The following is a 21,801-nucleotide window of genomic DNA, read 5'->3' as shown; positions in this document are numbered from 1 at the left end:
CTTACCCTTGCACGCTCCCCGTGAGACCCACACTCCCAACTTAATGTCCACAATCTCACCAAGTCCCGTAAGAGTTAGGATAATACGTGTGCATCCGCACAAAAGAAGGAGGTCAATGGCTGGTTAATCTTAACTATATGAAGATGGTTCTGTTCTTTCTGACATACCAGAACAGAACAGATACCATCTTCATATAGTTAAGGCTAACTGGCCATTGACCACCTTCTTCTGTGCGGATGCACACGTATTGCCCGAACTCTTACGGGACTCGGTAAGATTGTCTGCTGCGAGTAATGAGTGTAATGGGCAGGGGCACTACGAATTTAGTGTGTGGACATTAAGTTGGGAATGTGGCTCTCACGGGGAGCGTGCAAGGCATAAGTCCCTGCAGTCGCACTATCCTCTGTGCTTTCGGTGGCTCAGATATATAGAGCGTCTGCCATGTAAGCAGTTCGAGTCCCGGTCGGAGCACACATTTTCAGCTGTCCCCGTTGATGTATATCAACGCCTGTCTGCAGCGTAGGGTCTTGATTTAATTATCATTTCATTCTAGAGCGCTACATGATCACCGATGGTATCTGTTCTTTCGGACATGTCCGAAGAAACAGATACCATCTTCATATAGAATGTACGTTTGGAGCACAACATTAAATGGTTGGTAGTCAATCACGGACCGTGGGAAAACTGGAATAGAATAGAAACGAAACGATTGAGACGTGGTGCTATAAAAGGGTGTTAAAAATTAGGTTGACTGATAAGGAATGAAGAGGTTCTCCCAAGAATTGGCGAAAAAAGTAACATATGGAAAACACTGACAAGAAGAAGGGACAGGATAATAGGCCATGTGTTACGGCATCGGGAAATAACCTCCATCTTAGTAGATGAGGCTGTAGACGGTAAAAAGTGTGGGGGAAGACAGAGACTGGAACACAGCCAACAAATAATTCTGAATGTAGGGTGCAAGTGTTCCTCTGAGATGAAGAGGTTGGCTCAAGAGAGGAATTCGTGGCGGGCCTTATCGAGGCAGTGAGAAGACTGATGAATCAAAATAAAAAAGCTGGAAACATTCATTTTAGTCGAGCAGGATGGTAAAGAGCTGTGCCCAGCTCTGTGCAAACCTTGATACAAACACTTGTTGTTGACAGTGGGATCGAAATAGATCACATTGAAATAGAAATGAAAAAAGAGAATATTGTTTCCAAATGTCTCTTCACAAAAAAAAAAAAAGATTTGAGCAGAAAACTGTTCCAGTTATTGGAAGAGAGCGACGATCAAACTTATCAACTGGTCCAGAACACAAACATTCTATGTAATTTTGTCTATAAGAAGAACTCTGAAACCTATGTGGAATGAAATAACGTTTTTCACGAGCAATAATGTGAATTTTGAAATGGCAGAAACACAAGTTGCACTCGTCATGCCTGTTAGCCTGCAAGTGTTGTGAGGAAGTGATCAGACTCAGCGATCCATGACTCCTGAAAATCTCTTGAATCAGTAGACGTCAAGATGGCTCGAGCACAAGACCTAGTGAGCGTCTTACATTCCAAATTCTCCAGGTGGTCTCCTACTAAGACCGAAGCTTTTTGGGCATCTGTAATACTTACATTTAAACTGTTAATATAGATAATGCGAACTCAGCTTACTACAACTGCGATGGTGGAAATAAATCGATTAAAATACGGTACTGACGAAGTTCTGACATCACTCATGTTGCATTAATGTTGCAATTCTGTGTGGTGATCCACTTCAGTGGTCAAATATTCCTGACAGCTGAAAATTATGATCCCGACCAACTGTGTAATCTGAATGAATTAGTGCCATCCTCACAATTGGACTATTTGCAAACACCTTACTGACTGGTACAGGAAGTTAAGCGATATGAAAATCAGCGCTCTGGTTGATGCTGTGTTCCTCGACTTCAGGAAGGCATTTCACACTATCCCGCATTGCCGTTCAGTGGGGAAAAAAACGAAGTTACCGAGCATCGGACCAGATTTGCGACTGGATTCAAGACTCCCTTCCCCACAGACCCCAACACGCCGCTCTTAACGGAACAAAATCTACACATGTGAAGGTAGCTTCGGGAGTACCCCAGGGAAGTGTGATACGACCGTTACTGTTTATAATTTATCTAAATGATATAGTAAAATGCGTCGGAAGGTCTTTCAGGCAGTTCGCACATGATTCAGTTATCTAAAAGAAAGTAGCAACCCCTAGAGGACCTACAGAAGCTTGACGAATGATGCAGGGACTGGTAGTTAATCTTGAAAGTAAATAAATGTACATACTGCGCATAGACTGGAAAAGAAATTCACTGCTGTACAACTACACTATTGATAACAAATTTGTGGAAGCGGTAACTGTCATATAGGACCGATAAAGAAGATCCAACGAAGAGCGGCGTGTTTCGTCAAGGGATAGTTTAGTGCGTGCAAGAACGCTAAAGAGATTTTGGCGTTGAATGTCAAAGTATATCAACTAGCAAGAGATGCGATTAGCAGTAGAAGTAGTACGGCGATAAAACTACTTTTATTTTATTATTATTATTATTATTATTTTTCATGTAAAGCGACAGACGATTCTTTTGTGGAAAGAATATACCGACAGTCAAAGAACACGGGGTAGAAGTCGCGCAGGGCTTGCAGCCAGTTATACCAAGACAGCCATGGTGTGTGAAGTCCAAACACTCGAGGAAAATAATTTCGTCCATTGATCGAATGCCTCCGTCATGGATGTTTCTCTGCCCACTTACATAGAATCGACTTTTCGGAGTCAGTGCCATGACATCGCAATTCGTAATGTCGATCACATTGTTACAGTGCAGACTGACAGAGCCAAATTTTTAAAGGAGTTCCGAGACTTGTTCACTACCCACCACGATGTACGGTACTATCTTAGATAAAAAAAATCCGTTTGCGGAGACGGTGACTGACTTATTCTTTATTTTTGACGCAATATTTTTTATTGCTCAGTCGTAACCGGTTTCGATTTACAATGGCCATGTTCAGGTACTGTAATAGTGAAAAGAAAAGCTCATTTTAAGACCTGAAATAAGCATAACTATTTTCGACAGGTCTACTTTTGAGCCTAGTAAAATGCCATTAACTTGCATATGGTTCATACGTATGGGCAGCATTTGGTGAAAAAGTGATCATGTATATTAAACATAAAATCAGAAATCAGGGAATTATATACATACAACCCAGTGTACTTTCCGTCCCTATTATTTGCGCTAGATGCGCGCGTCTTTTATAACTACTATTCCAGTTCTAGGAGATACAAACGGAAGTACATATGATGCCAACGCCAAATTTATAGCTCAAGAAGATATAAAAATCTAAAGGGAATTACGACCGTCGATCTTACTACTAGAACAGAAGTGGTTTGCTGTCAGTAGTATCTAGTACTCTCATTCGAAAGTGTCAATTATGTTCTGAAGACGCGTTTATGAATGTCCCCTCTACATGTGTCTGACCAGCGTTTAATGTTACCTTGATATATTTTTCATTTTTTTAAGTTATAGTACCTAATTAGTGCTACGCAAAAAAAAGGGAAGAGGCCTTGTGCATCACGGAAAGTTTATTGTCCGAGAGGAATCGAACACACATTACTTCCTCTTAAATACGTCTTATGAGGTGACCACAACAAGAAAATTCGAGAAATTAGAGCTAATAGTGTCAGTCTTCCCCCGCGCCATTCGCGAGTGGAACATGGAAGGGGGTATCAGTTTCTGTTACAAGAAGTATTCGTCACACACCATCAAGTGACTTGCGGACTATTGATATAAATGTAGACCATGAAATAACTCTGAGGCTGTGAATGAAACATAGCGTAAACAACTTAAATATTTGAATTTAAAATACATTCTTTTAAGTACACTGAATGCGAGATCAAACTCATTATAGTTGTATTGCCTCGCAACCTTCAAAACGCTACATTGTATTGCAAATAATAAACGCGATAAAATGCATAATTTCTTGCTTCGAGCCACAACCCAAGTTGTGCACCCGCCTCTACTAAATCCTAAATCTAACTGCATAGGTACGTTATAGTAACGCGTCCTCGATTTGTTAAATAATAGTAGGGTTAAGTAAATGATTCGGAATTGCAGATATAGTATTTCAAGAAATAACCATTATTTTCAACGCAAGTAACTTCCGAAACGTATTTGTATCATATATACGAATCGTAAGTATCTTATTACTGAAATACGCCGCAGGCGTTTATTTTGGCCACCTCCTTCAATAAAAACAAGAACTTTTTGCGGCAGGCAAACACAACAAGACGCGCTTGTATTTCGTATACGCGCAACGGAACATCCGGTCAAAGCATTGGTGGATTGCTGTATTGTGTGTACGCTGCACAGTGTTCGTTCAAGGCTGTTGAATTTTGAGCGTACGTCTACAAATTTGTAACCGCTTGGTGTTGTGTAGTAGCTAGTTTTATAGTACATTACGTGTGTCTGAAAAGAGAATATGTTTGAAAACATCATCCATAACGTAAAGTCGCATTCTGCAAAACTGAGTGAGACGTTAAATCTCGAGAATATACGATCGCAGACGACGCGTTTATCAGAAAATGTGGAAAATATAAAAAATCACACTAGCCGGTTATCGGACAATCTGATGTTGACATTGAAGAAATCCAAGTTTTCCACATTCTTCCCCATATCTGAGGATACATGCAATGTATCACAGCAACCTGTCACGGATAAATCTCCCCAAAATCGAGTGTTGAAATGGCCTGTGTTAGTAGATAACAGAATGCAATGGATTACATTACAGCCAAATTCACTTGAGGAAGAGGAGGAGGAAGAAGATATTGTTGCAAGGTTCATTCGTGTTATTACACCAGAAGACGATTCCGTGCCAAAAGTAATTATTTTTTAGGTTTTTAATTACATAGTCTCAAGTAGCTTGTCATATATAATTGTTGGTTTTGTTATCTCAGTACTTTTAACTTAGACTGATATTTTGGTGGTTGAAGTTCCAGGAGCCTACTTGAAGCAGCAGCTGTAATACATAGTTCATTTACAGTATTTTGCTGTATTTTGGACAACAAGAATTCCTCTGAATATTATACAGTGGGGGAAGATTTACTATTGAACACTTCCTTTTTTCCCAATCTCTTACATGTTTCTGTTAATTTTAATCCACAAAAAACGTCATTTCTTGAACAGTGTAGGCTGCTTCATGATTCTTAAAATTGCTTGAGAACACACTTAAAAGTGATTACTGCCTCATTTATTAACCCATTGTAATATGTTTGCCCACTTATGATGTACCCATTTTGATACTGTGTTAGTCTACACAGCACAGTCTGCCATGTTCTGCCTTCCAGAATTTATCTAAATTAGTCTATGAGTATCACTTTGCAGTTATATTACTCATATTAGAGGGATCACTGCTAGTGAGAATGATGAATAGGTTAACTGTGCAATGGAAAGCTACCCTTGTTGGTTAAAAAAGGAATGAAAGAATCCACAACATATTATATAATTAGAAGTCAGTTTCAGGTACACAGAGGGTGCTCGAAATAAATGTAAGGCAGCATGGGACGCTATTAGACAATGACAATTCCTCCACGTAGGTACATCAAACTCTGCTTGATCCAGGAGAATTAAAAGAGTACATTGCCACATCAGTCAGAGAACGTGGAGACAAAATTAAAACCACAGACATATCTGCTTGGTCTCCAGCTGTCTGAAGCACTTTCTTTCATTGGGATAAAATCACACCCAATGTTATCTGTAAAACTGTTTCCAAATTATTTATTTCAAAAAGTATCGATTGCTACTGGATGTCTAATTATGTTGTTGAATGAACAGTTCAGTTGCCAATTAAGCCACTAAGTTTTATTTTTAATGAATGTTCAGATTATGGAATTTTACAGGATTCGCCCAAAATCACAAAAGTTACCCTTATTCAAAAATAATGAAGAACAACTCCCCCAGAACTACCAACCAGTTTCTAATGTGTTAATATTATCAGGAATATTCGAATCACTCATGTAAGTTCAATTAAGGAATTATTTTGAAAAGGATAACGTTCTTTGCAACAACCAGTTCAGATTTCAGCCAGATAAAAGTACCACTGCAACTGTTCTGAAAATCGTTGATTAGACTTGAACGGATTTTCAAAATTAGAAGATAGTGTAGCCTGCATTATGTGCAAAATGTTATGGTATACAAAAATCTGCATTAGCAGTAATTTCTTCCTATCTGATCGTGGGAGACAGTTTTGTCTCAGTTATAGACACTGCTCATAAGTAGAAACTGGTACAAGTGTTCCACTAGGCTTTGTCCTGGGCCCCTTCTTTTTCATTTTGCTGTCAATGACCTGCTCCATTGTGAATTACAGTCTCTTATCTGCTATGCTGATGATACAGCTTCACATCACAACATCCCAACTCTTGATAAGATCGTGCAACAAACTCTTGATTCGGCACTGAATTTGTTTGCAGCCAGTAAACTTGTTTGTAATCCAGACGAAACTCAGTAGTTTGTGTTAGGACTGTTTAAGAGTGTAAGTGATAAATGTGTCAAACTCTTAGGAACATATTATGATACCAAATTCAGTAGGGAAAACCTTATCAACCAAGCCTGTAAAAAGATTTCATGTGAGTCGTACCTGATGTGGAAACTGAGAAACACACTCAGCAATAATTATCTCTGTATAACATATTTCATACTCTTTTAGTCACATGTCATATGTCGTCCTCATATGGTGACATGCTCCTCATTCAGCAACATTTAAAAAAAAAAAATCGTCCATTTAATGCGTAAGGCTGGTTCTAAAGAGCACTGTCGCCATCTTTTTTACCAGGCTTAGGATACCAACAGTGTGAATCTGTATATTTATGAGCCTGCATTCTTTGTCAATAACAACATTAAAGAATGTGTTGTCAGGGAAACAGTTCTTGAACATGACACTAGAAATAAGGCAAACAATGATGTCCCAAGGCACAGGCTAACAATAACAGGGAACTCACATAAAGTGAATGCTCTCAAAAATTTTAACAAGTTTCCTCTCGTTGTTCGATACTTGCCATTAACAAAATTTAAATTGAAGTTATATGACTGGCAAAAACATCCATGTTACAACATAACAGAGTTCTGTGATATGGGCAGTGTTGAAATAAATATTTGTGATTATAGGTGTATATAAGATACTTAATTTGTACATTTAATGTGAAAATTAATTTCAATAGTTTGACTTCAGCTGTAATTTGCTATCACTGGGGAAGCCTATTCCATTATAGATGCTCAATGGCAAATAAAGAATCTGAATCTGTATGTCTGGTTAACTACCACACTGCTCTCCTGGTCATTAATGCCTGCTTCTGAAAAGTGAACCCCTTACTTCTTAAAGAATAGATGCCCATATTTCCTCATGAGACTGAGTACACTGTATTCCAGTCCTCCTACCACGCGACTCAAATTCAGATCCTTTGCATAACAGTCAGACATAATGACCATTCAGCTAGAGAAGTGGACCCTAAGTAGTTAAAATTTTATTTTTGTCATTTAGCAACTCAGTAGTAATTCTAGCAGAGACAGTTGCCTGTGAATTCATGGTTTACTTAGAATTGCATTGCAGAGGTGTGTTTCTACATTGTTTTTTTCCAGAGCCATGGTCTAATTTGACATAAAAAGTCTGTTTATTTAATGGTTCATGCAATGGCTGAACTGTGTTTCCTTGAAACAAGAACTAATTGCCATCATGCTGAAGTGGCTTGGGTCAGCAACTTCTGTTAATCAGTAGAATGAAAGACCAGTCCAAACTGCAAATTTTTGCTTTTTTATTCATTCGATCACTAGTTTTGGGGTGAGACCCACTTTCAAATCATACATACAGTGCATACAAATGACAGTTATTTGTATGCACTGTAAATGTTCATTGTACATGTTTGACATCTTCAGAAATTTCATTTTTGAATATGTTATGAATGATTTGAAAATGGACCTCGGCCCAAAACGAGCCATCAAATGAATGAAACGTAAAAATTTGCACCTTGGACTCATTTTTTGTTCTACTGAGGAACTAATTTACATGTGCATAAACTATTAAAATAATAATGTGAGCACATTTAATGAAATGAGGTCATTTGACATACTCTGATGCAAAACAGGAAAAAAATTCTGTTTTCAGCACCAAAAGTGTTGTTTTATATAAAACATTAGGAGAGTAGTGTGTTTGTTATAAGCTGTGAATTATGTCTTATAAATCTGAATATTTTTCTTGTTTACAGCGGCGCAATGATCGTGAGGAAATTCGTAGGCGACTTGCTATGGGCTCAGACACAGATGATTATTATAGTGGTGACCGCCCAGGCAGAAAACCTAGTCTGCAAGCAAGGCTTCAGAGTGGTATGTGAACTATCTCAGTTACTTATTTCTTGGTAGTCGTGTGTGTGTGTGGGGGGGGGGGGGGGGGGGGGGAGCAGATGGAGTTCCCTTATGTAACACCAAATTCTTTTATACTGATTTTGCACTGACTATCCTGATTTAGGTCTTCAGTGGTTTCTGTAAATCATCATATCCCAACCAAATAGCCTTCTTTCTAGTAACCCTTTCCTCTTTCACCAACTCACCAAAGAAAGTACCCCTGGTTTTGAAAAATTCATTTGTTTCTTTCTTTACATTCTCTTCCTTTGGCTTCTGTGATTCCATCTTCAGCCTCTGTACGTCCCTCACTCTGTACTCTGTTAGCCTCCTATCAACCTACTTCCGACTTTCTGTCTCTCCCTCTCTCTCATACATATACAGGCTTTTGATATTCAACATCCACTGCAGGACAAAGACCTTCTCCACCTCCAGAATGCAGCATGTCATGTGGCCTTCAGCTATAGAAACCCCCTACATATTTTCTGATTTCATCTGCAGATCTTCCATTAGATTGTCTTCTCTGTCGTTTCTCCTTTTGGAATCCAGAAAACTTCCTTTCTCCCTATGCCATCTGGCTACCCTATCCATCCACCTCAATGTCAGTTTCATTACAGTAATAACTGCACTGCACTGTACACTCAAGTTTATTCTTGAACCCATTTATTTGTTTCCCGTCTTTCCTAATATTTCCACGTTGTGTTTTGTATTGCTTACCAAGTAGCTTTCAGTTTTTGAAAAGTTTTTATGCCAAAGGATCATGTCTCACATCTATAAGTCAAAATTCAGAATACTGGTTGTAAACTTTTCTTGTCAGACACACCAGAAGTTAAGTTTAGAAAATCCAATCTATTTTAATGAAAGTGCTCCACCCATTTTCATTCTCCTGTTTATTTCTTTTGCTGCCCATCCAGGAACTGTCTTCACTTGTCCCGTATACAAAAACACATCAACTGGTTCCACATGGAAGTTACCTATGCTACAGGCAAGAAATACATCATCATCGTCAAAACAAAAATGGTTCATACCTGTCCCATTAACATATAGTCCTCTATTTTTTTCCAATTGTTGCATCTGAAAACTTCTTCCGGGTCTTCTCAGATTAGCTTTCGTGTTATATAATCTCTTTGTTCAACTCAACTTTCAGTCTTAAGTCTAATGGTACTGTAGTGGTAGCGTTTAGCACACTAAGGTAACTTGAATCAAAAACTTGTTCTTAAGGTTTTTTTTGCTTCATTTTAGTTAAAAATATGGGAAAGCCCTCTGAAAGTCGTAGGCAAAGTGAGTAATTCATACTCATTACTCGATCCTCTAATCTAATTCACAACGTGCAAATGGTATGTTGTGCTAGATACAATTTTAAATCTGTAGACACAATACATTTCATCAGTTAAGGTGACAGATAGTATATAACAAAGTAGCTAAAAACAGAAAGAAAGTTGTAAAAGTCTTTGACAATTGTAAAGTTACAAAGTTGTAAATATGTACTTTCCCTTTGTTACTTTTGTAATTTGTTGTTACTTGTCCTAAAACAAGCCTCTTTATCTTTATAGTTCTAAGTTTATTATGTATTTACTTCTCTGTGATATTTGTATTATTGTTAATTTTTCTATACATATATCCACAGTAAGAAATAACGTATGTTCAAGGAAAACTTCATTTTATTCATACATTCATTGTAACATGTGACTCATGTTCTGTGTGGGTGTTCTTACTCATCCAAAACTTTTGATTTTTTTGTTTTAAAATACCAAACTTTGTACAAAGAAACATTACAAAATACATTTTGATTTATTAATACTTTGAAAAGTGCTTTGTAGTAATAGTGCAAAGTTTACAGAAGTAGTGAATCTTTCCCCTACAGGGATGAACCTGCAGATTTGTTTTATGAATGAGACAGCATCTGATGTAGATTCCCCCAGTTCGGACACAGAGACGTCAACGTGTGATTCAGAGAAGATGTCACTTTCAAGGAGTCATACATTACCAGCCAAGGTAGGTTTGAATTTGGAAACAGATACCTGCATGACATTAAGAATGATAGAATCTTTGTTGTTTATTTAACATGTATATTTTGAGCAGATCTATTGGTTTCAGTGAAATATGCCGTATATCATTAAACACTTAAAATATGAACAAGAAATTAGTGGGATAAGTTAAGACATAGAAAAATGTTTGTGACATTAGCCCTAATGCAGAGCAGATGTGTACAGTTTTCGTGACGACTCATAGTAAGAGAGAATTACTGATATTAGTAGCACAGTGTTAGCAAAAGATTACATGTTCCAGGCGATAATGATTCATATCCAGATTTTAGGTTACTGTCATGTTATAAAACCGAGTATGAAGAGTGCACAAATATTAGAGAAGTATGAAGAGTGCACAAATATTAGAGACATGAAGGAGATACTTCAGTCTAAAACCATGGACATTTAAATCTAGAGAGCATAGTGTATCTGAGTTAATTGCTAACTGTTGTGAAATGGGAACAAATCTTTGAAGAATTATGCTGAGGAAGATGTTTATAGTGAGGCATGTGCAGGGAATGGGTATACATGATGCCGTGCCAGTATCAGAGTGTAGTGCACCAAGGCCATGTTGCTATTAATACTGTTAGGAAAGTTTTGGAGTATGAGGTTCCTGAGGAACATATCACAGTCTGCTTCCAAACTTGTCCAAACAAGACTAAAAATAAATTTTAGCTAAGAACTTTAATTTCTCTTATCACTTTTGAAATAGCTGTCAGCATCTAACTGTATTGTAGCGAAACAAAGAAGAGTTTTGCAATGCATTTCTTATGGTAAGATGACAGTGAGTCAATACTTCGAGGAGATGTCCCAAATATGAGCGGAAATTTTTCCATTCCACAGTTACATATATAAATGGATTCCATGCAGTAAATTCCATCTCCAGAAAACTCTTAGCTCATACTACTGCATTACAGAAACTTGGGGAGATTTCTGTATGCTATACCATCAGATACAGTATTCCATAGCCCTGTTAGCATACACAGTTACAGTATTGTGTAACATCAGACTAGAACGAAAAAGCTGCGTTCTTTGGCGTACTGCTTTCTTAGAGGACAAGAAAACACATTGTGTCTAAGTGGAACAAAAGATCTAAGATATTTAAAAGGGACACATATCATTTAGCAAGAATAATCAGGGAAATATAAAAGAAAACAGAAGATGGTACACAGTGACATACAAACACAAACTCACACATAAAAACACCAACATTTTCAAAAGACAGGGAATAAACATAACATACACAACTGATAATTCTATCCAAAAATACACCCTAAAACTGACAAAAAAACAGAGACATATACCAAAAAGCGGGTATATACAAATTTCAGTGTAATAATTGTGATGACAGTTACATAAGACAAATACACCCTAAAACTGACAAAAACAGAGACATATACCAAAAAGCAGGTATATACAAATTTCAGTGTAATAATTGTGATGACAGATACATAGGACAAATAGGCAGAATATTTGATATCAGATACAATGACCACTTGAGAGCCTCGAAGTATGGGACAAACCACTCCACATTTGCAGAACACTTAAGAGAACACAATTGCAACCAACCACTAGAGAAGAAGACATGAAAATAATTAGAATGAACAACAAAAGAAACCACCTAACCCTGCAAGAAAATTACCACATACAGAAAACCAAAGCAGAAAAGAAAATCCTGTTGAATGATCAAGTACACATGCCAAACAACTCATTGTTTACACTAATAGATACAATAATAGAGTAACAATACAACAAAGGGCTATAATAATAATAATAAAACCCCATTTGACTCCTTGCCCATGAACTTCGCCATAAAACATTTACAAAACTCAGATCAGCTGAATGCCATAATTTTCAACCATTTTATGGCAACTCTCTCTCTCTCTCTCTCTCTCTCTCTCTCTCTCTCTCTCTCTCTCTCTCTCTCTCCCTCCCTCCCTCCCTCCCTCCCTCCCTCCCCCCCCCCCCCCTCTCCCCCCTCCCCCTCCCCATCACACACACACACACACACACACACACACACACACACACACACAACAAAATGAATAGCCATTATTTTTCAGCATGTACTTTCTTAGATTGGCAACAAGTATGTAAACAAACCAAACAGGATGAGAAACGTAGTGGACTCACAGTATTTACGTCTTGAAAGCACAGTTATCGATCAAATATCTAGTGACAGAAGGCTGACAGTGCATCACAAAAATAAGGGCAAACAAGATGAAAAGTGGGAAGAAAAAAGTTAAGAATATAAAAACATGCTTATGTTTCGTAAACAGAGCTGTGCGACCTCCAGCTTGTGACTGGATGAAAGGAAACACAGATGCCTACAAAAAATGTGAAGAACTGTAAGTAATCACTTATTTACATAAAAAGGGGATGTGAACTGTTTTATAATCTACAAATAACACATATCAAAACAAAACTGTATCATTCTATATCTTACTGATCATTCATTAAAGAGAAAAAGGCGAAATATGTCTGAGAGAAATAAAATACAGTGCAGCAAGAAAAGGCGGTTTTTATTTTCCAAACAAACATATAATTATTACAGATGATGAAAACTTACTATATTATTAAAAAGTTTCTGCCAAGTAACAAAGTATGAAGTGGATGTTTGAAGTTGGGGTGTACTTGTTTACGTATGAAATCACAGCCTGTCCAAAAGAAGGTGTCAGTCTATTGGTGATTCAGTGGATATGTGATGGAGTTTGGTATAGTCTGTGAATGTAACAAGATCTGTAGATGGATTCCCACAGTAGGCATACCTTATTTTCGATTAATATGTTTGAGTTTTCAGGCACGTCTGATGATGAATGTCTAGAAACCAATAATGCGAAATACAATAAAACCTCTTCAGTATAGTCTCAGGAATTAAATAAATCAAATAACACAGTGTTGAATATTTTCTTCATAGCCTACAGATATTTGAAATGTGTGGTGCTCAACTGTCAAGAAGCAGTATCTGTGAAGTGGTACACAATACAGTGCTTGACTTAAGTAGATTGAAACTAAACAGTTGAATATTTTATCGCAACAGTCGAGGAAATATAATTTTGTTGATTATTTAGCTGCAAAGGGCTACAGTTTTTTGAATCATCCCTCCTGTTCCTTGTAGCCTAGATCACTGGCCCACCTCACACACCCTCCTTCTGCCATAAGAAAGTCACAAGTCGAACAGCTTTATGTAAAATCTATATTTTCTAAAAATGTAAGATGATGAATTTGCTTTCTTTTTTTTTTAAACAAGTGTTTTTGAAAGGTAAAGAACTGCATTCAGTGCAATGAAGCAATGGAGAGTCTTTTAAAAGTTAAAGCAAAATGGTCCTCTGATGTAAAGTTTCGTGCTGGTGTGTTGTAAGGAATTGTTGTGGTTCTGGAAGTCAGTATTAGCAACTGGTTGTTGTGTGCCATTTGTTTTAGCTGATAACTGTTAACCATTTTTGCTGACTATTATTATATATTGAACACCAACTCCCACTCAGTAATGTGCCTTGTTTCAGCAGCAGTGCACTTCTGCCACTGGAATCAGTATGGGTGCAGCACGGCCATCTGCATCTCTCTTGACCCTGCCTTTACAGCAAAAAGAACCTGACTCATCGCAACCTCTTCCACCCCAGCAGCCACTGACAGAGGCAGACTTCTTTGCTCGACAGGCACGACTGCAAGCTGAGGCACGTCTGGCACTTGCACAGGCAAAGGAAATGGCTCACATGCAGATGGAAGTAGAAAGACAGCGTCAGAAGAAGAGCCCGATCACTGAAATGGTGCGCTCAAGCCTAGAAAAGGTATTGTTTTCTGTGCTATTGAAGAGATTATTTCTCTTGCACCACATTTTTTTAAACAGTGTAAAATAGAATTTTGCTCTCTGACTCTTCCTTCTTTCTTTGGCACTTTCTTCCAATTATTGTGCCCCTAATGAGTATTATAAGAAATGCAATTAACTTTTACAGTTTGCAGTTTTAGTACCCACAAAAACTACATCGAAAAATAAAGCCATAAATTTAGCTCTTTGTGAATAGTTGGGCTTGAGTCTTCACCCAGACATTAATGTAGTATAAATCTTAATGTAGGCAATAAATGACTTCTGCTTTGTGAATGTATGCTGCAGAGGAGGGACTTCTTTCCTGTGCGTCCCTGATTGGTTCTCACATACATGCCCTTAATCAGTCTTTATAAAAATGAGAATCCTATCCACCCAGGCCTCAGTTTAATAAAATCATACAGTGTATCATCCTTCTAATTTTTGTGATATTCCAGATGTTTACAATTAAATTGACAGTATTCTGAGCACTGCAGTGTGCTCTGTACACATCCCAGGATGCTGACACTATAGGTATGTTCATTAATTGGTGCCACCAGGTAAAAATATGTCACTGTGAGCAGCCAGAATGTGGTGTGGCTGCAGTGATAGGAATGATCAAACACATGATGACAGTGGTTGTGGCACATTTGTTTGGAGGATATTGCTACCAGTTACAATATGTGGTCAATATGGTCTCCTGATTCAGCCACATGCTGCATACATAACACAGCATGGTTGACAGTTGCTTGCAGTATATCCAGTGTAATCAGAGTGATGTATCATCGTATGCTGTCCTTATGATCAGGAAGAGTCTGGATACATCCCCAATAGACACTATCTTTCAGATGTCCCCACAACCAGAAGTCACACAGATTTAAGTCAGGGGTCTGGAAGGCCACTCATCTTGAAATTACCTAGAGATGATGCACTCTTTACCGAAGTTTTCTTGAAGCAAATCTTTCACCTGTCAAGTGGCATGTGGTATTACCTCATCTTGTATGAAAATAGTAGTGTGGAGACAGCTGCGTTCTTGCAAAGCTGGAATCATGTGTTGTACAAGGAGGTCTTTATAACAAGCAAATGTCGCTGTACACTTAACAGGCCTGAAATGTGTCAGTTCTTGAAGAAAAATAGACCAAGCATAAAGGAGCTTGTGAAACACTACCACACAGTCACATAAGCTGGCTGCAGTGTATGTGGCTGCGTAGAACCCCATGTGTGACAGTTCTTTGCATTCAAGGCACTGTACAGAGTAAAATGTCCTCATCTGCCCAACAAATATTCTCCAGCCACATATCATGCAACGAAGAGCAAAGTCGCGGCATTGTAGCCTATCTTGGGGCTTCATTTGGTGCTCTTTCTGAATGTTGCAGGGGTACTCATGTGAAATATGGCATAAAATCTTTTGAACTGTTGACCAGGAGAGTGACAATTCCCATAATATAGATCAATTGTTGGCTGCAGAATTTGAGGCGCATACCGCACAGTTGGCGATAGCTACAGAAACTTTAACAACTGTCATGGGAAAGGGCTACCTCCCTCTTCCTCTTGCACCACATAATTCATGAGTTTCTTCAGATTTCTTGATCATATCCTGTAGCACATTTACTGACATGGGGTCTGTTTGCAGCTGTTTCTGCCAGCGATATTGTCACATTACAGAACTGCTATTGCTGCCTTCTTGATAAAACAATTTTATCTTCAGTGCACAGTCTTTCTGCTCAATAACCACTGTGTTTTGTACAGAAAACTTCAACCTTCTTACCCTTTACACCAACAGTCTCTTTACGAAAGAAATCAACATGCGTCACCAAGCAACAAACAGCATACTGACGTAAAAACAAGAAACATTTCACATTCTGACTGCTTACAGTATCATATTTTCACCTGGTGGCAGAAAATGGAACATCTGCTGGCCTGTTAGTCTCCTTTTCAGATCTATGGGGGGAAGACTGCTAATGGGGAGGTAACCATGAGAAAAGATAAAATAACCAACAAAATTAAGATGTTCTGCAAGTCGGAGTGTGGGATTTTAGAAGTTTGAACAGGGTAGGAAAGCTAGAAAGGGTTTAGTCTAGATATAGTGGGGGTCAGTGAAGTGAAATGGAAAGGGGATAAGGATTTCCAGTTAGCAGAAAACAGTATAACAGGAGTAGGATTCATTATGGACAGGAAAGGAAGGCAGCGAGTGAATTACTGTGACCAGTTCATTGATAGGGTTGTGTTCAGTTATGCATGAAGACATCACATGTAGAAGATGAAGAGGGACTAAGGTATATGAGGATAATGAACAGGTAATTCAGTATGTAAAATGTGACAATAATTCAATAATCATAACTGACTGGAACATGATAGTTGGGTAGGGAATAGAAGAAAGAGTTGAGGAACAATATGGGCTTAATAGTAGGACTGAAAGAGGAGAAACACTAATTGACATTGACAATAAATTTCATTTAGTGATAGTGAATACATTGTTCAAAAATCACAAAAGGACAAGGTATACCTAGAGAAGGCATGGAGATAAGGGAATATTCCAGCAGGATTGCTTCATGATCTGACAGAAACTGCAAAATCAGACGTTAGATTGTAAAGTGTACCTAGTTGCAAATATAGAGTCAGATCACTATTTAGTAATGATGATGAGCAGGCTTAGTCTAATAGACTCATCTGAAAGAATCAATGTGCAAAGAAGTGGAGTACTGTAGTACTGAGGAATGATAAGATACGTTTGAATGTATCTGAGGCTATTGATACTGTGATAATGAAGCCACAGTAGGCAGTGCAGTTGAAGAGGAATGGATGTTTCTAAAAAGAGCAATTTCAGAAGAAAATGAACAGATAAACATAGGTACATTGAAGGTAACTGTGAAGAGATCTTGGTTAATGGAAGCAGTAGTTCAGTTAATTGATGAAAAAAGAAAGTACAGAAATGTTCAGGAAAATTCCTGTGTATAGAAATGTAAGCCACATTGGAATGAAAGAAAAAAGGACACTGGGGAAGCCAAGTCAGAATGGCTGCTGGAAGAATGTGAAGAAATATAAAAAGAAAAGTTTGTTGAAATAACTGACTCAGCACACAGAAAAGTTACAACAAATTTTGGCAAAATTAAAAACAAGGTCATCAACAGTAAGAGTCCAATGGCAAAACCACTATTAAGTGCAGAAGAGAGAATAGTACTGCTAGGTACTTAATTGCCAGGTAGTCATGTAGTAGGTGGAAAGAATACATTGAAGGTCTCTATGAGAGAAGGAGTTACCTGGTGACCTGATTGAGAAAGAAATGGGAGTGGAAATGGAAGACAGTATTAGTCAGAATTTAACAGAGCTTTGGAAAAGTTGTGACCAAATAATTCAGAAGGGTGGGTAACATTCCTTTTGAATTTCTGAAATCACTGGGGAAAGTGTCAATGAAATGACTATTCAAGTTGGTGTGTAGAATCTGAGTCTATCAACAGACTTTTGGAAAAATATCGTCCCCACAATCTTGAAGATAGCAAGGGCAGATAAGTGCGACAACTATTGCATAGTAAGCTTAATGGCTCTTGCATCCAAGTTGTTGACAAGAATAAAGTACAGAAGAAATTAAAAGAAAACTGATGATATGTTAGATTAGGCTTCAGGCTTTAGGAAAGGTAATGGCACCATAGAGGATAGTTCTGATGTTGTGACTGATAATAGAAGCAAGACTTAAGAAAATTTAAGACAATTTCATAGGATTTATTGGCCTGGAATAAGCATTTGACAATGTAAAATGGTGCATAAGTTCCTTTCCTTTCATTTATTTTCTCCCCCGCCACCTTCAATTTACATAGTATGTATCACAGCTGATGATTCCGTATGGTGTCCACCACATATTCATGTAACTGATTCACCTCAGTGGGCTATGAAGCCAACCTGCAGTGCACATGCACATTTATATCCGACCTTCAGTGCAAATCTAAAATTAGCATACAGGACATGGACAGGGACTGTGGATAGGTGGCACTAGGTTGTGTGGGTCGATCAGGGAACATGCCAAGAAAGTCCGTGCATTTGTGATAGACACTGTGTCCGGGTAGGTTAGTGGTTAATGCAACTGCCTAGCAAGCAATAGATTCTGTATTTGTATTTCACTCATCACTGCTGATTTTGCATAAAGCCCCAATGCAGGTAATATCAAGAGTTCCTTTCCTTTCCTTTCTCGTGCTTCTGCCTTTGATTTACATATTATTTGAGGTAATAGTCAAAAGTACGGAATAAACAGATGAAAATCTGCTAGCTGTCACTCTTCATGGCTCTGTTGAAAAAATGCTCTAATTTTATCATAGGTGTTGTCTTGATTCTCATTATTGTAAATGATTAATAAATTAAAAATTGTTCTGACTAGTGTCAAACAATGAAAAATCCAGGAAGGGATGTAACAGCATTACATTTTGACTAGTGTGTGTTTTATGGATGGAAATTTAATCAGTGTATTAGGTAGCTGTATTCTCATACAGAAAGAAAACATTTGTTGGGAATCTGTTCACTTCACTAAGAAAGTATTTGAAAGATTGACAACTTGTGGATGGAAGTTATATTTTTTGTATATATTTATGACAAAGTCTTGTAGTACAAGAGTAAAATGGAATGTTCTCAGCTTAGCATAGAAAGGCCATTGAGATGAATGAAATTTTGTATTTGTTACATTGGAACCTGTTGTACAATACTATAAGTCAAGTGTCAGCTTTATATGTGGGATAGTTTTGTGGAATACTATACTACTTGATGAAATAATTGAATTGTATGTGTTTCATTTAAGTATGTAATCTGGTATGGCTTCATTTTATAACCCCCTGCCATTTGCTGGCAATTTTGCTTAAGCAGTATTCTCCTATATTTATAACAGTTACTGCATTTCTCTTGAAGAGAGAGGACATGTGCATCCCAGGTGTTACATAGATGTGTATTCTGCAACATTTCATCTGAAGATGATTGTAGCTTACAATCAAAACCAGTAATAGTATGAATAAAAATAGTGATTGTCCTCTGGTTAAATAAAAAACGAATAATTGTAATTATTATATGGTAATGCCACAACATAAACACACTGTTCTGTTACTTCTGTGTAGCGCTATCTTAGAAATTTTGTTACATTTATCTCCCTTCCCCCTTCACTCACTTTCGATGAGTATTAAACTGTTCATTCCCTTGTTGTCTTTTCTTTTCCATTTTTTTCAGATTGGTAATCATTTTCACTCGTGTTGCAGCAGTTGCTATCAATTTATAAAATTATGTTGTTTTCAGGTTGGCATCCCATTCCCAGAAGACAGAAGACGTGTTAGCAGGCAGTTGCTGACAGAAATGAATGTTGCTCAACTTCAAGTTATTGTAAATGATTTGCACACCCAAATTGAAGGTATGAAATAGCATTTGCCATTTGATAAAATCAGAATTATTACATTTATATATTAACAATCAGATTGAAATAATTGCGCGCTCTCTCTCTCTCTCTCTCTCTCTCTCTCTCTCTCTCTGTGCATGTGTGTGTGTGTGGGAGGGGGCGGGCAGTGGCCACTTGTGAGTATTGTGAGTATACAGTCTGGTTTTCACAAAGTTTTTAGATTCAGATAAATTTGAGAGTGAAATTAATGCATCTGTTTTATAACATTTATGCTTATCAACAAGTTTATACAGCAAAAGCCACTGCCAATAGTAATAACAACAGTAATAATAATATGCATAACTTATCTGACAAAAGGAAGAATTGTTTTTGTGGAATTTTGTTGTATTGTGCATAATTAAGTACAATTTAGGGCAATAATGAAATAATGTGTAAGCTTTCACAACTCTCCATTTTGCTTCGTTGTGGGAGTTTTCATGCTTTTACATTTTTTCAGACAAATGTACAAGATCCCTAACACATATATTAGTTCACAAATTTACTTCCAGACTGAAAATCAAATGTTCTTACACTGCACCCACACAACAACATGTACTAACTATACACTTCCTTGCTAAATGTTCATTTGTAGTCACACTCATTTGATTTCATCGCTCTCTCAGTCACAGGATCTGCTTTTGGAGACCCTAGCTCCTTTGCAGCTAACTTTTCCTGGTTCTGTTCCCAGAATGAGGTTTTTCACAGTGCAGTGGAGATTGCTCTGATATGAAACTTCCTGGCAGATTAAAGCTGTGTGCCAGACCGATACTCAAACTCAGGACTTTTGTCTTTCCCCGACAAGTGCTCTACTGACTGAGCTATGCAAACACGACTCATGATCCATCATCACATCTTTACTTTACTGTTAGCATTTAAAATGGATTCAACATAGTTCATGTTTACACGGCATGCAACCAGCTCCAAACACAAAGCGCCATTTGTGGAAATGATTAAACTCAAGTAATAATGTCTACAACATGGTCACCTGGCTAGAATACAAATGAGGTGATGAGATCCATAAGGGCCTAAAGCAAATTGCCGTTGATCCCAAACTTAAGTGAATATGAGAGAAACCAATGATACACTTTTCGTGAATTTTCATGTATACAGTGTGAGCCTTCAGCACAGATACACCTGACCCACCATAAGATCAACAGAATTCAGAAAAATGAATAAATGCTACCATGTCAAAATAGACAGTGATATGGTTTAGGCCCTAATGATTCTCTGTGTGATAAAATTCATAGCATATACACTGTAACTCATTCAGAAACCATAAAATAGGTTTACTGTCAGTACAACTTTAACATATACTGACATCCTATGTAATTTTACTACAGTGTATAGTGAGCGAATTAGCATATCTGAGGAGTGGGCTATCATCTAATAGGATTTATGCCCAGCGAATGGGGATGAAAGTCTGCCACAGCGTGCTACCACCTGGTGGCATTGCCATAAGCTTCTAGTTGACTGACAAGGGCTAGCTGTGCACATTATGAACCATGCACGTTGTTTATCAAATTCGTATGTGGCCATATCTTTCAGATTGCAGCATCTATGTTATGTTTAACAGCATTCAAAGAAAAATAATCAATAAATTCACAAGGTGTCGAAAGTGAGGGTGTTCACATACTCTTTTGCTCTTACACATCAGCCGCCACTGTGTGTGTGTGTGTGTGTGTGTGTGTGTGTTTACAGAAGACAATAAGATTTAATACAAATCAATAGCAGAAATCTAACAATATGCAAATAGTTTACAAAGCAAAAAAGAAAAAAGAAAATTTCAACAAAGAATAATGACTGGATGAGTTTGTTTCCAACATTTATGACAGTCAGTGCATGAGTCATCATCATCATTTTATTAAACTGCAGAAGTCACCACAACTGGAGCATAATGCTAAATGTTGTATACACCCCTTACATCTATACAACACACAGTCTATTATTCTAGCTTTTCTGTACTTCTTTGTCTTGACAGTTACAATAATGCTGTTGTGTTCATTGCAGATCTTCAATTCTCCTGAATTTGTTCCATTCATTTTGCTCTCCATAGAGTTCAAAATTATTACGAACATAAACAACTAATGTTGAAATTACACTTCATATTAAATAACATTGAACACAGATGATGTTCTCCATACGTTCTAAAACCACTGAGGGGAAAAAAGGAAAATATTTTTTGTAA

The 21,801-nt window shown here is 37.6% G+C and overlaps 1 protein-coding gene across 4 annotated transcripts in view; it reads left to right on the top strand.

Annotated features, from left to right (window-relative positions):
* The window catches only part of LOC124593714 (schwannomin-interacting protein 1 homolog), a 1,030,697-nt gene that overhangs the window by 991,595 nt on the left and 17,301 nt on the right, over positions 1–21,801 (top strand). For 2 of the 4 annotated variants that reach the window (XM_047132026.1, XM_047132023.1), the window contains exons 8-11: positions 8,251–8,368; positions 10,230–10,378; positions 13,914–14,198; positions 19,481–19,592. In XM_047132026.1, the coding sequence (XP_046987982.1) occupies positions 8,251–8,368; positions 10,230–10,378; positions 13,914–14,198; positions 19,481–19,592 (664 nt within the window). The remainder of the gene's footprint in view (positions 1–8,250; positions 8,369–10,229; positions 10,379–13,913; positions 14,199–19,480; positions 19,593–21,801) is intronic. The other 2 variants (XM_047132025.1, XM_047132024.1) reach the window with 2 other exon arrangements.

Source organism: Schistocerca americana, chromosome 2 (assembly GCF_021461395.2).
Source record: "Schistocerca americana isolate TAMUIC-IGC-003095 chromosome 2, iqSchAmer2.1, whole genome shotgun sequence".
Classification (NCBI taxonomy): domain Eukaryota; kingdom Metazoa; phylum Arthropoda; class Insecta; order Orthoptera; family Acrididae; genus Schistocerca; species Schistocerca americana.
Note: the sequence above shows the minus strand (reverse complement) of the source record. Positions and strands in the feature narration are given on the sequence as shown.